General features: G+C 40.3%; 1 protein-coding gene across 1 annotated transcript in view; it reads left to right on the forward strand.

Annotated features, from left to right (window-relative positions):
* SNX30 (sorting nexin family member 30) overlaps positions 1–11,444 on the forward strand; it is a 44,200-nt gene extending 32,756 nt beyond the window's left edge. Inside the window, exons 5-9 of the mRNA XM_066339885.1 lie at positions 458–653; positions 1,284–1,483; positions 7,168–7,254; positions 8,728–8,880; positions 11,034–11,444. Coding sequence (XP_066195982.1) covers positions 458–653; positions 1,284–1,483; positions 7,168–7,254; positions 8,728–8,880; positions 11,034–11,093 — 696 coding nt within the window. The 3' untranslated portion in view covers positions 11,094–11,444. The remainder of the gene's footprint in view (positions 1–457; positions 654–1,283; positions 1,484–7,167; positions 7,255–8,727; positions 8,881–11,033) is intronic.
* Positions 11,445–13,867: the final 2,423 nt, after the last annotated feature.

Genomic DNA, 13,867 nt, shown 5'->3' on the forward strand with positions numbered 1-13,867 from the left:
TCTGTAATAGGTCATTATAGCCATCTGGTTAATACTGATATATTAACCAGATGGCTCTAATGACCATCTGGTTAATGGTCATGACTTAGAATTTGTAGATGAATTATGTGAACTGTTTTGGTGGGACCAGAGCTGTTAATAAGCTTGCTTCCGTGGTGAGAGTGCAGGAACATGGGAAAGTCCACATGCAAAGTTGGACTACTTAGTTATTTCTAATGTACTTCATCATACTGTTCTCCTGGATAGTTTACCTCTCTGAGGCCTTGAAGCTGTGCTCAGCTGTACAGCTTGTAGAAAGCAAGCCTTTGTTCAAGGCTGCATATCACATGTAATCTCTTGCTTTCACAAGATTTATCTTGACTGGAAATTATCCTTCATTGTATTAATATTTGAACATGTAAATGAGTATTCCTAAACATACTTTTTTGTTTTGGTTGTTGTTTGTTTTCATTCCTAGGATCTTAATGCCTACAAAAAGCAAGGAATGGCTTTGCTGTCAAAGATGGGGGAGTCTGTCAAATATGTTACAGGAGGCTATAAATTAAGAAGTCGGCCACTGGAGTTTGCAGCCATTGGGGATTATCTAGACACATTCTCTCTGAAGCTTGGTACCATTGACAGAATAGCACAACGGATCATCAAGGAACAGTTGGGTAAGGACACAAGGTGTTCCATCATAATACTTCAATCTGAATGGTCTGTGTCTCACTCTGGTTTATAGCATGATCAAGACAATTTCTGTTGATGATTCTGGCCTGTAGTAAGTCACACACAGGGCAAAATCTAATGCCTGTTTCAGATTTTAAAAAGGCCCCAAACCTATGACAGTATCTGATATTAACTCAACTCTCCAAATATTTTTTTTTAAGTTGAACATTTTGTACCAACCTACTGTCTTACTGGAGTAATTTTTTGAATTTTAAATTGCATCTTCACAAGGTGGAGGAACCTGGAGGAGTAACAAATGGAATTCCTAGACAAAAATAGCTTTACAGGTCTGTCTTAGTAGAGTTTAGTTTTACATATGTTTAAAAAACTGACCTTGACTACTGCAAAGGTGCAAGAGTCTTTGGAAGTATGTAGGAATGGTAAGTTAAGAAAGAAGCAACCTGAGCCTGTCACCTGTGCAGCCATAGAACGCTGTCTATTAAGAAGCTAACGCCCCGCAGGTCTTGACTCCCTGTGGGGATTAATGTTATTCAAAATTGGTGCATAATTTTTTGTGTTTGCACATCTTTGTGCCTTTTACTCTGTTAATCTATTTTTCCATCTGCCTCTTGTAGAATACTTGGTGGAACTACGAGAATATGGACCTGTTTATTCAACCTGGGGAGGGCTGGAGGTTGAGCTGTCAGAGCCACTGGAAGGAGTGTCTGCCTGTATTGGAAATTGCTGCACAGCTCTTGAAGAACTCAGTGAGGACATGACAGAAGACTTCCTGCCTGTACTTAGGGAATATATATTGTATGCTGAGTCAATGAAGGTAAAGAGAGCCTTGTGGCAGAAAGCGCTGTCGTTGTGTTTGCCTAGAATTAGCAAGTTCATTCTTTTTTAACAGTGAGAAATGGTGGTAGTGGGAAAAGTGGGGAAGTAAATAATACATTAAGTAGGAGGATATTTTCATAGTCAAAACAAAGCTAGGTATGTTCAATAGCAGGGTACTGTATGGGTAGCATTATCTGTCTACTCTGCTCTTCAGTCAAGCTAGGGTCAGTACTGTCGGGCGTACACAACTTGTTGAAGAGTTGCCCCTTCAGTAGTGTGGCAGGTGGTATTCTGTAGGAGACATCCTGTGGCTGCCTAGAATCTTAATTTGCATTGAAGCCAGTTGTGCTTCAGCTCACCACTACAGCCAGTTGTGCTTCAGCTCACCACTGCAGGGTCACAGCCTGGTCTGACAGGAATTACAGCATTAGCAGTTTCTGTCACTTGTACGTAGCAGAATTGGATGCCTTGTTTTATGACAGACATTGTTTCCTCTGTCATCCCCATGCCCTAGGTATGATATGTCTGCTGTTAAGTTCTGCATACCAAATAACCGCTTAAAGATGGTATTCTGTGACTCATAATCTTTCTGAGAACTTGATGTTTTACTGCTTACACAGATGTAATAAAAGCTACTTTAGTGTGAGTTTTATTCTATTGATGTTAAGGAACATTGGTAATAAATCACATCTAATGGGCAAAGAATTACTGAGTAGACTTCACTAAAATAATTATATCAAGGACTTTAGTTTGTCCATCAGAGCCTTTCACCATGTGCCCGTAGCACAGTATGTGTGCCACATATATAGCAGTCCTGCTATAGGGTATTAACAGAGAAGTTCCTTCTAAAGACTTTCCACTTGAAACAACTGTTACAAGGCTATGATGTGCATTCTGTTACAAGGCAATGATATGGATTCCTTTACAGATCTAATCGCCCACTGTAAACTTACAGTTTGATCATGGTAGTCCTTCTCCATCTTAATATTAATCTTATCCTATGCTTCTCAAACTGAGAATTTAAACACTTAGTTGTAGATGTCTTTTCCTAGCTTCAGGAGTTGTATATCTGTGTGATTAAAGTATTCTTGCTGGTGGCTTTGCACTAATTCCCTAATTCTTTGCCTTTGTAACCATCGATCTGACCCCAGCCTGAATGAGGTGTATTTCCTTTATGGGTCTATTTACAGTAAAGTATTGCTCGAACACAGTGAGCTGTAAGAAGCCTAGTCTCAGGATGTTTGGACTCTAGGAAGTGGAGGTGGATGGTGTGTGCTTACAAATAAGCAGAGTCTGAGGCTAGTGTTAAATACTTTAACTAAGAACATCTGGCTTTTGATGCTAAAAATGCCTACCAAAGATGGCATCTGAAGCGGGAAGCTGAACTATCAGAGGTATTCTCCACAAATATAGCAGGGGAAATTTTTTTAACCTAAAAAGCAAGAGTTTCTTTAGCTGAAGAGGTACTTCAGGCAGATAATCACCACTCCCAATAGGTAGAATGGCATTATAGACTTGCACCTAGGCTTCCTTTTGGTAATTTAGAGCCTTTTTAGAATGGCACTGTCTCCAAGCCAACAGTTATTTGACTGTCTAAAGCACTTCAGCTAAAGAAACCCTTGCTTTTCAGCTTGAACTTTTTAGACTGTTGACATGATTTTCTAGTGCTCTAAAGGATTATGCTGTTTAATGTCTGACTTGGGCATCTTATGAGCTTTATTCAGTGTAAAAATTTGAAAATCAAGAACAGAAACTATCGTTAGCTAAGACAGACTGTTCATATTTTCCTTCCCTTTCAAATAGCAAAACTGAACTCACTCAGGTTCTACAAAGTACAGGTTTTTTTCTGCTAGAAAACAGCAGCCTGTTTCTGTTTCTGAAGTGAGCAGCTACTGAACAATCCTTGCAGAATCCATAACACCAAGTACGTAACCAAGGTTAGTAAGGAGGTTACCCTTGGAGTGCAGGAGACTTCCTGTTGAAAGAAGCATCCTCTTCACTAGCAGTGCATTCCTCTTCATCAGCTGCTGTGAGGACTAGTGGTAAGATGATAAGATGAAAGTCTGTTTTGTCTTTCAGAGCACATCTTTTGCACAGGGTACTTGATGGAATGTAACTCTTCAGGTACTAGGTGTTCAGTGGAATCTTGACTTGCTTTCTTTGTTGCACACCGTACCCCTGGTACCATGATCTATAGAGCCTTGAGTAAGAACTGCCAGATTATTGTCACTGTTCAGAGATAAAGAAGCCTTGATTTCTTCAGGAGGACTGTTGTACCTAAGGGGAAGAGCCTGAAGGAGCTGCACATACGGAGTCAAAGCCCAGTAGTTCTGGTTGAATAGAGTATTAGCTGATAGAGGCTAGAAGCCTAGCCTCTGGAATTGTTTGAAAGATTTGCAGCACAAGGCAGAAGCTGGGGTTATGGCCTTGAGTTAAAATGTGTGCCGGAAGTGTCTGGAAGAGACCCTTTCCAAATTACTTGCTTTTGCTCGGCACTTTTTAGGCCACACTTGTGTTCAGTTTTTATCTCTGCTGCACACAAAAAGATGTGGATAAGCTGAAGAGGGTCTGGAAGAGGGCCAAGAAGATGATCAAGGGACTGAGAAGCCTGCTGTGTGAGGAAAAGCTGAGAGAGCTGAGTATGTTCAACTTTGAGGAAGAAGGCTTAAGGAAAATCGCACCACCATCTACCAGTATTTAAGGATAGACTACAAATATAATAAGCTTCCTTTTCACAAGGACACCCAGGGAAAAACAGGAATAATCAATGCAAATTACTCTTGGGAACATTTTCATTGAACACAAGAGGAGAATTTTCACAATGAGAACAATCAAGCTTTGGAATAATGTCCCCAGGGATGTGGTGGATTCCGCAGCATTGGACATGTTTAAGATCCAGCTGGACAGTGTGCTGATCTGTCTTGTCTAGACTGTGCTTTTGCCAAAAACGGTGGGATGAGATAGTCCTTGAGGTCTCTTCCAGCCTAGTATTCTATGGTTTCTATTACATGGCAATGTAATGATGTCTCAGTTCCTGGTACAGTGAGGCCCTTGTCAGCAAACACGTGGTACCACATTTGCCAGTGTACACTGGTGTTGCCCTGGGGGGCATGTGCAGAGGACATTCACATACAAACTCTCCTGTACATGATTCAGTGCAGATACTAGGATATTACATGACTTCTCTTTGCTCAAGACTGCTAGAAAGGTTTATCATATGATGTGATCCCCAGAGGTGTTCTTGGGCATTACTTTTAACATGTTTAAAACAAGGACCACATTAACAGGTAATTGTGTCTTTAAGGGCATGAAGTTAATAGAGATCCTCTTGATGTGTAGTCACAGTAGGAAGCTATGTGGTGTGCAAACAGGATTGAAATTGAAATTTGAGATAGGAAGCTGATGGCAAACTCCTGAATCTCTGTGTGGGACAAGGTGGAATGTTTCAACTAAATACAAAATGGTGAAGGACCTGCTGAAACTAGGCTACTTTCATGTTTAGAAACTAGGCTGCTACTGGTTTAGTTCTGAGATAAAATAACTGAAGTGTATTGGTTGAGGTTTTTTTCAGTTTTGAGTTTGGTTTCTTCCAACTTTTTGTTTTAAACTTTTTTTTCTCTCCAAGTGAAGCCTTAACTAGTATTGCATGATCTCTGGCAATCTTGAGGATACTTGATGCAGAGCTTTTCATAAATGCTGCTAAAGTATCAAGGCATTGATCTAGAACAGAGGAGATTGCCTGGTGATGCCAGAGGAAAATATTGGACAAGTAAAAGGGAGGGCAGTATTTTTTTCATCACCTACAAGTCGGCTGTTATGGAATACTTAAAACTGTATTCACAAGCTCATTGTTCATGGTCCACAGTAGGTGGACTTGAGCACTTAAGGGGACTTAAGACATTAAGACACCTGTTCTTTGAATCCGGTTTACCAATAACTGTTAGTCATTGGCTACTCCTGGTACAGATTCAGCTTCCCACACTAACTCTAGGCTTCTAAAGGCAAAATGCAATGCTGGAGGCAGGTTTTTTTCATGGAAGAATTTTTTTCACAGAAGTTGATTGAGGTTCAAGAGGTGATACAAGTAGAAATACCTATTAAATCTGTCAGATTTTTGTTGCACTGGTAACATTAATCACTTAAAGGGCACCCCACATAGTTGCACAGATTCTAAAAAAAAGGTGCAATGTTGTGGTTTTTCGAGCAAACACTACCAGTGGCATGCTTCTGCATCCCTTTTTGGAACTAAAGGAAGAATTAAGCTGTTGAAGGTGAATTCTTCAGGTTCGCCCTCTTTTTGTTGACTAATCTAATAGCAGCTTTGTGGATGGGGTGCCATGCCCATTTATCGTGGATTGAACTTTATAAGACTGTTGATGGCAGCATCTCTAGAGCAACTGCACTGGTGACCCTTCTTGGCTTAAGAAGGGGGAGGGGGATGATATCGATGATGATTAGTAGATACAGAATTTGTATGTCCTTGATTGCTCTTAATTAGCTCTAGACTGGCTGTTAGAGCTCTGAGGAGCTACTCTTTCAGAAATGTATTTCTGTAGGCAGCAGTGCATATGACTAGTCCTATGTTACTAGCCTTTTCTGGACCTGTTAAAATTACTAGTTACCAATTTGTGTCCTGATGGAACGATTCCTTTTAGGTGGCAGAAGGGAAGACTCAAAGCCAAGTTAGCTGCAAGAGAATTTCAAATTTACAGTGAGTGTTGGCTGACTTCCCTCTGAGCATTTTTAATAATAACTTTGCATCAACAGAGTAATTAAAAAATACTAGTTGTTTCTTTCTGAAACCTGAAGTGGTAAGTTGTCTGTTCTTGCAGACACAAAACCATTTATTTTTTAGTAAGTCATTCTTAGAAAGACTAATTCCTGTGGTTGTTTTCAAACTGTGAGACTGTAGTATAACCATAGTGAAGTTCTTAGTGGATATAGTACAAGCTAAAGGTAGCATCTTCGGCTCTCTATTTTAAAAATGCTCTGTCAAGAAAATGTTTATTGCCTGAGAAGCTCTCTCAGGCAGTCCAGTCCTTTTCATGTTGTCCATTTCTTAATTTTCTATTTTTTTAAATAAAACAAACAACCAACCCACCCCCCCACCCCCCCCAACTATTCTAAAATAAAGGCTTAAAGGCCAAATAAAGGCTTACTTTTGCCCTAACACCAGAATGTGACAGCTTGCTTTAAAGGATTCTGAAGAGTCTTTGCATCTGAAAAGGGAGCTGTAATACCATCTGCGGTGTCTTCCTGTCTCTTAGCCAATGCTGTTGTCTGTCTGCTGCATGAGGATATCAGAAACTTTACATTAGTCCTTGTCAGCTTTGATGATTTTGTTTCTATCCTTTTCATGGTAGAAATAGGTCAACTGGTGAATTAAGTTTACTTAGTCAGGGTTATATTAATGGTTTCTATCATGACAGTTTCTATCTTGCATGCCTCCAAGCTTGTCCAAATGTTGAATTTTATCTGCCCCTGCCAGCTGATGGAGAGGCAAATGCTTGTTATGTTTGTTATTAAAAGCTACTCCCTACATGCTGGAAAATAGGACAAAGTAAATCTGGAAATCTGACTTTGGGCTTAATGGCACTGAAGATGTATCACTTTAGAGTTTCTTGTGGGCTGGAGGAAGGAATGAGAGGATCCCTTCACATCTCTCTTTTCTCTTGTCCATAGAATGTGTTGAAGAAGAGAGACCAAGTTCAAGCGGAGTATGAGGCAAAACTGGAAGCAGTAGCCTTAAAAAAAGAAGACCGTCCAAAGGTTAGCACTTAACATAGCTCTACAAAAACAGTTTGCACTTACACTACTTCCTGTAAAGAATTGAGAAACAGAACTTGCTTTTTTTTCTGGATCTGGGGACTTTTTTGCAGTATAAGCAGTGTCTGGCGGAACAGATGTTGGTTGTTGGAAAACATTTACAAGTTGGTGTGTTTCTGCCTAAATTGACTAGGTTGCCAAACTGCAACATAGTAGCCCACCTCTAACTTCATGTAGGTATCCCTGAAAAGCGTCTTATGTAGTCTGTTCATCCTCTTCATTCTTTCATGCCCCTCAGAAAGGGAGTTAACTAAAAGTATCAAGTATGAGAGGAGCCACCACAAAGTTCTTAAAATGTTCTTCATTCTGTGTTTTGCCTTTCAGCAAGTCACAGCTTTGAGAGCAAAAGTTCACTTCTCACTTTGGTACCAGGATTCAGGAGGTTCCTCTTCTGATCTCATGGGGTTAGTCTGCATGTCCTTACAGATTCCTGTCTGTGTGGACCATGCAGCAATGAGGAAGGAAAAAATAGTGTTCGACTTTCCTGTTTGACAAAATACTTGTAAATTATTCCTGGTTTTGCCTGATGGTATACATTATATTACCTAAAACATAAGCAAAGAGCACCAACTTGATTGGTCTAAAGTGTGTGTACCTTGGGTCAGTGACTACTGTCAACAATCCATTTAAATCTCTACCTCAGCTTGCAGTAGGCTGTCCTTCAAAATTTCATTTGTTGCTTTCCCATGGTTGCGTGTCCATTGTTGAGCCGAGAAGTCCATGAGCCCATCCAGTGTTGATCATGAGTGCTTTGCAGTTAATTTTGTTCAGGAGGCCTATAAAGCTAAAAGTGGAAGCTAGAAACTAAGGACTTAAAAATTTATCCTGCAGCTGTCAATACCAAGGTGTCTTATCCAGCTTTATTGATAAACCTAAATGTTTGTTGTTATGTACACACTGGTGTAAATTGGGACATTCCTACTGCAGCTGTTAAAGGGAAGCAGGAAAGTTTGCTGTGGTGCCAAGCTGCTCAGTTGGAACATTAGGGAACTGAACCTTGGTACCAGCTCTTACACCAAATGGTTTTCCTGTGCCTTCAGCAAGGAAAGTTTGCTGTGGTGCCAAGCTGCTCAGTTGGAACATTAGGGAACTGAACCTTGGTACCAGCTCTTACACCAAATGGTTTTCCTGTGCCTTCAGCAAGTACTACCTCCATGACTCTGTGTCAGGCATGGAGATGGACAAGCACAAGCGCTCACCACCTCAAACAGCAAAAAACACATTAAGCAATCTCATATCCTCTCTAGTTCAGAACGATGGCTTTTTCCCTGCAGCCATAACTTGAGTTGATTCAGTTAATAACTACTGAATTGTGAGCTTACCCTTTCTTGTGTAGTTTTGCTCAGTAAGGTTCGAGCTAATTCAGCAATCTAGCACTCTTAGTAACAGTTTTAATCTTCATTTTGTTTGCTGCAGGTACCCACAGATGTTGAGAAATGTCAAGACCGAGTAGAGTGTTTCAATGCTGACCTGAAAGCAGATATGGAGAGATGGCAGAACAACAAAAGACAAGACTTTAGGCAGCTACTCATGGGGATGGCAGATAAAAACATCCAGTACTACGAGAAGGTATGTGTCACTGTTTAAGCACTGGAAGGAATAAGAGTTTGTTTTCCTCTGAAGTAGTTATCACTACATTCTTCAGGAAATCTTCACACTGTCTTGAAGACAAGCATATTAGACATCTGAAGTTGCTCTTTTGTCAGAGTTGAAAGTCTTGGTCAAGTGAACTCTGTGAGACTAGTGGTCTTTTGCAAGTCAGCATTCTAGCAGCATTTTGTCATGCATGCTTGTCTGTTTTGCACTTTTGAATTGAACAAATTACTGAGCAGCCGCAGTGGTGATGAAAAAACCCCAGAACTGCACATTCTGGTAATACTACCAGAGTAGAAAAATCTCTTGATTCTGGCTTTTATGAACAAAACTACATGAATTAATGCCCACACACTCATATACAGATTACATCTGCTATGTTTAAGTTATTCTAATCCCTGTCCCTTTGTGCATCATTCTGTCCCTTGTATACTAGTCCTGAAAATACCTAGCCTCTGCCCTTTTTCAGTTGTTGCATTTGTGCCTGAGGTTTGGTGTCAGATTTTTTTTTTTTTAATTAAAAGGACCTTTAACTGAAGGACCTTCCAATCTAATTTTCCTTTGTGCTAGAACAGTGCAGTCCAATGCAGTGGTTGATACCATAGGATCACAGAATGGTTTGGAAGAGGTCTTAGAGGTCATGTAAGTTTCAACCTCCTACCAGAGGCAGGGATGCCTTTCACTGGAGTAGGTGGTTTAGAGCACCATCCAGCATGCACTTAAAACATTTCCAGAGATGGAGCATCCGCAGCTACTCTGGGGCAAACTGTTCCAGTGTTTTCTCATCCTAAAAGTAAAGAAGTCCTTCCTAATTTTATAATCTAAAACTGCCCTCTTCCAGTTTAAAGCGATTGTCCCATGTCTTATCACCACAAGCCATTGTAGAAACTCCTCCTCCAGCTGTCTCATAAGCCCCCTTTAGGTATATTAAATATTTATGAAATATTAAACATTACTAGAACTACTAGGCTTATGCATTGCCTAGTATACTGTACTTCATCTTGCCTGTTCAATTTTACACATCTACTTTACAAGCTTCTTCCTGTGCTACATTACCTCTCCATGTAACATTAGTATGCAGTACCTTCCCCCCTTCCAGTGTGTTGTCATAGTTCGTAACTGCTCACACGGAACTTCCTTCACCCCAGTCTCTCAGTTCTGAGGCTGCTGTGGAGGGGGATATTAGAGACTCCACGGAACACCCAGCAGTGCCTCTTCTATTGACAGTTGAACTGTACATCAGTTCTGCTTTTAGCAAGGAAGCTTTTTTGGTAAGAAACCAACCAGTCACTTCAGGGTACATAACTAGAAATACTCTTTATCTGCAGCACAATCAACAAGGTTAGAAGGAAGATGTCTGTCAACAATGACTTGTAGATATTAGAGTTGCTGATAAGTTTGCCCATTTCCAGCATTTAATAATTTGGATTCCACAGTCTGTATTTGCCCAGTTTGACTTCTGGGCTCTATGTGGTTGAAAGACAGTAACATCACACAGTACAAAGACTGTAGTAACTGTATGTGTCTGGCAAAATGACTCCAAAGCCTGGAGTGGCTTTCTAATAACCGAGAAGCTACACTCTACTTACCATTTACTATACCAGGCACTACCAGTTCATCATGTAGTGGAGTCGAGTCCCAGAGTCATACTGAAATACACTCTGTCTCAGAATTAAATTCCCTAAATGTGTGTTTTCTTTCAAATAAGTTTGCTGGAGGTAGTCTGTAATAGCTGCCATTGTGTCCAAATCAGCCTTTCCCCACAGTCATGCCACAAAAGTGTAAATTTCTACTCAAAACAGTTAATCTGCCTAGCTGAAAGCTGTGGTATTTTTCAGTTTAGAAAAATCTAGGTTAGTATTTGGAAATCCTGGGTGTTCTGATGATTTTTAATGTCTTGGGCCAGCTGATGACTTTGGAAAACTTGATTTGTTGAATTTGTTTGGAAGGTGCAACAATTCTAACACTTCCTTGCTGTTTGATGTTCTGGGTTTTTCCCCCTTCTGTAATATCTTTAAAGACCCACATAACTTTTCTTCAGCTTGCATGCTGTTGGTCTGTAAGGGTTGGTCAGAACTTATATGAAACAATATAAAGTCAATTTTGTAAATCTTTCTCTCTTTCTTCAGTGCCTTACGGCGTGGGAGTCAATTATACCACTATTGCAAGACAAGCCAGAGACCAAATAAGAAGTACCTTCATGGACAGTCTAGCACTTCTGTGCTCAGTACCACTAGTCATACTGGAACTGTATGGAGGACTCTTTTGTTAAGTTAACTGAAATGACAGCTGCACTTAGTTTTTCAGAGTATCTGTTCCAGCCTATTTGAATTTTTTTTCCTCAATTTTTGTGTTTAAACTGGGGTATGTTTCATCTTTTTGAGTTATTCTGAATGGTTCCTTCTTTATCCTATGGAGTGATTGGGGTTCATAGTGAAAGTGCATGGGGATCTTGATAAAATTTACCTCTCTAGTCTGGAAGGAACTGATGAGTGGAACACTAAAAAGATGAAAATAAAACTCTACTGCAAGGTGCCAAACGACATCCTTATCATTTTGTTTTGTTTGCTTAAAAAAACCCCAATAATTATTTCTATGATACAGTACTCCTAACCAATCCTTATCTCCCCCCACCTTTTTTTTTTTTTTTTTTTTTTTTTTTGTGAATGGACAAGGAAGGGCTGGGAAAGAATATTTTCTGTTTTGCTACCACCCGTATTGCTCCCTCTAGATGAAATGGTCTCTGCAGACTTTTCTCTCTGGGAGTTGGGCTGGTTTTAGACAGACCATACCAACACCAGCTGGAGATAGCTGGTGATGCAAGCATGAACTGTGATTTTTGTGAGCGTGGCATGCTGTTGGTTCATACTGAGTATCTTTGTTTATCTTGGTGATTATGAAGTAATGCCAGTTGACTGAAGTGTACTTGTGACTGACTTGGGGATCAAAACCAGCCTAGCTGTGGGAATGAGTTGGGGCTGCAGCCTTTCAAGGGTTGTGGGAATGGGGGAGGAAGTATGAATCTTTAATTTTTCCAAAGCTATCTCTGGAAGCTGAGTGGTGAAGATCTCTTATGCCATGATTTATGTCTGGGTTTTACTAGAGACACTTTAGGTTTGGTCACTTAAGATGCATGCTGTAGTAAAAGCAGAACTCTGTTTTTTCTCTGCACACTTTCTTTGCAGCAGCCAAAAGCCAAAAGGTGTCAAATACTTCCTTCCACCAAGCATCAGAAACTTGCCTTAAATGGGTTGGTGGGGGAGAGGTGGGCGCCCTATTAGGTACACATAGTATTCATACCTCTCTCTGCTGAACCACGTGGCAAGTCTTTTAGCACTACTTTTGTTACCGATCTATTTTCTTAGTAGTTTCTCTTGGCCTTTAGAATTGCAGCTGCTTCTGCAAGTCCCTTTTTTGTCTTTGCTCTTGCAGTCCAATCTCAAGTAAATGCCTACTTTGTGTTAATGGCCTTAGGAATGCTGAAGTGATTTAACTATCCTAGTGAGGGGGATTTGGGCTCCTATGAGCGTAATACTGGGATTTAGGGCAATAAATAACTCCATGCTTACTGCTGTATTTGAGTGATTACTTGTTCTCTGGCAACATTCTTGCAAAGAGTGTGAGCAGTGATTGATTTTGTGCAACTTCTCTGTTCTCCTGTAACAGCCTACCAGGTACCAGTCTGATTTGGAATTTATTCCTTCATAAACACCAACTGAACATGCAGCCACCCTTCACAGCCTGGTGGCTTTATGGAACTCTCAAGATGAGTTATTGCAGCACTGTGGTAGCTGTCAGGCTAATGAGATGGTGCTCTCTGCATGAAAAAGGAAAATATAATACATTTAAAAAAAAATTTTCTTTTTGGCTCAGCTGCCATTGACAATTCTGTGGTACTAAACAAACTGTGTTTCTTGTTTTAAGGTCAGTTTGTCAATATGCAGTTTTTGGTGTAAATGAGAACTCTGGTTTAAGTTACTCTTAGGTTCAGAATCACAGACTCCTCTTGTTTGGGGAAGTACTTAAGGGGATCATCTCGAAGCAATCTAGAATAAGCACTTGCATACTATCTAACAGTCTGTCCTTCAGGGTTACAGTCTTCCCCATTTTCCACAAAGAAAGGTCAACATGCTTTTTGAATTAGTTCAAATTAGCGGAGTAAGTGGAATTTTGTAGTTGACTATACAAACATCATTGGGACTCAAGCAAAATATATTTTGAACTAATATTTAGTCTTTCCACCATCTTATTAAGATAAACAGCACAAGCTGAGTAGAAAGAACTGTGTTTTTTTCCTAGGAGTGGTTTCATCTGATGCCTTACAACACTAAGGGATTCTTCCTGCTTTGCTTTATGTCAGACTGAAGTGGGTGTTGCTTCTGGGGAATTCATCAATTAATGTCAAAGCTGTTCATAAGAAGCATAATGGACAGCAGAGAGTACCAAGTGAAGTTCAAATCAACATGTAACTGTTGAGGGTGGAGCTGTTGAAGATCAGGATATCTTATGTGATCTGGACCAAAACCTCATAAGCTCTTAAAAGAGAAGTAAAACTTGACATTCAAAGGAGAAGTCTTCTGCAAGAATTGCTGCAGTGTAATAAGGGTGTGCATAAGTTCCTACAGGCTGTGGAGTAGTCTGTTCTTACAAAGAGCTGTTGTAAATCACAGGATAACCGAGGGAGAGGCTGTGGGTGAGGTGTGGGGAGGATCCTGACTGTGATGTTTGGGGCAGCTATGCCAGTCAGGAAAACTGCCAAAGTTGCAGGAAATCCCTGTAAGATGTGCAGAGTGACACTTGTATCACCTAACTGCTGTTTGAAGGGGTTGAGTCCTGAACTGAGAGTGAAACTCTTTAGCATCCTGTAATCCTTACAGAGTAAGAGTCTTTACTTTGGATGTCCACACTTCAGTGAGAGAAACAGAAGGTGTTGGTCAAGAGAAACAGGAATAGTGCAGGAGCT

Source organism: Sylvia atricapilla, chromosome Z (genome assembly GCF_009819655.1).
Source record: "Sylvia atricapilla isolate bSylAtr1 chromosome Z, bSylAtr1.pri, whole genome shotgun sequence".
Taxonomy (NCBI): domain Eukaryota; kingdom Metazoa; phylum Chordata; class Aves; order Passeriformes; family Sylviidae; genus Sylvia; species Sylvia atricapilla.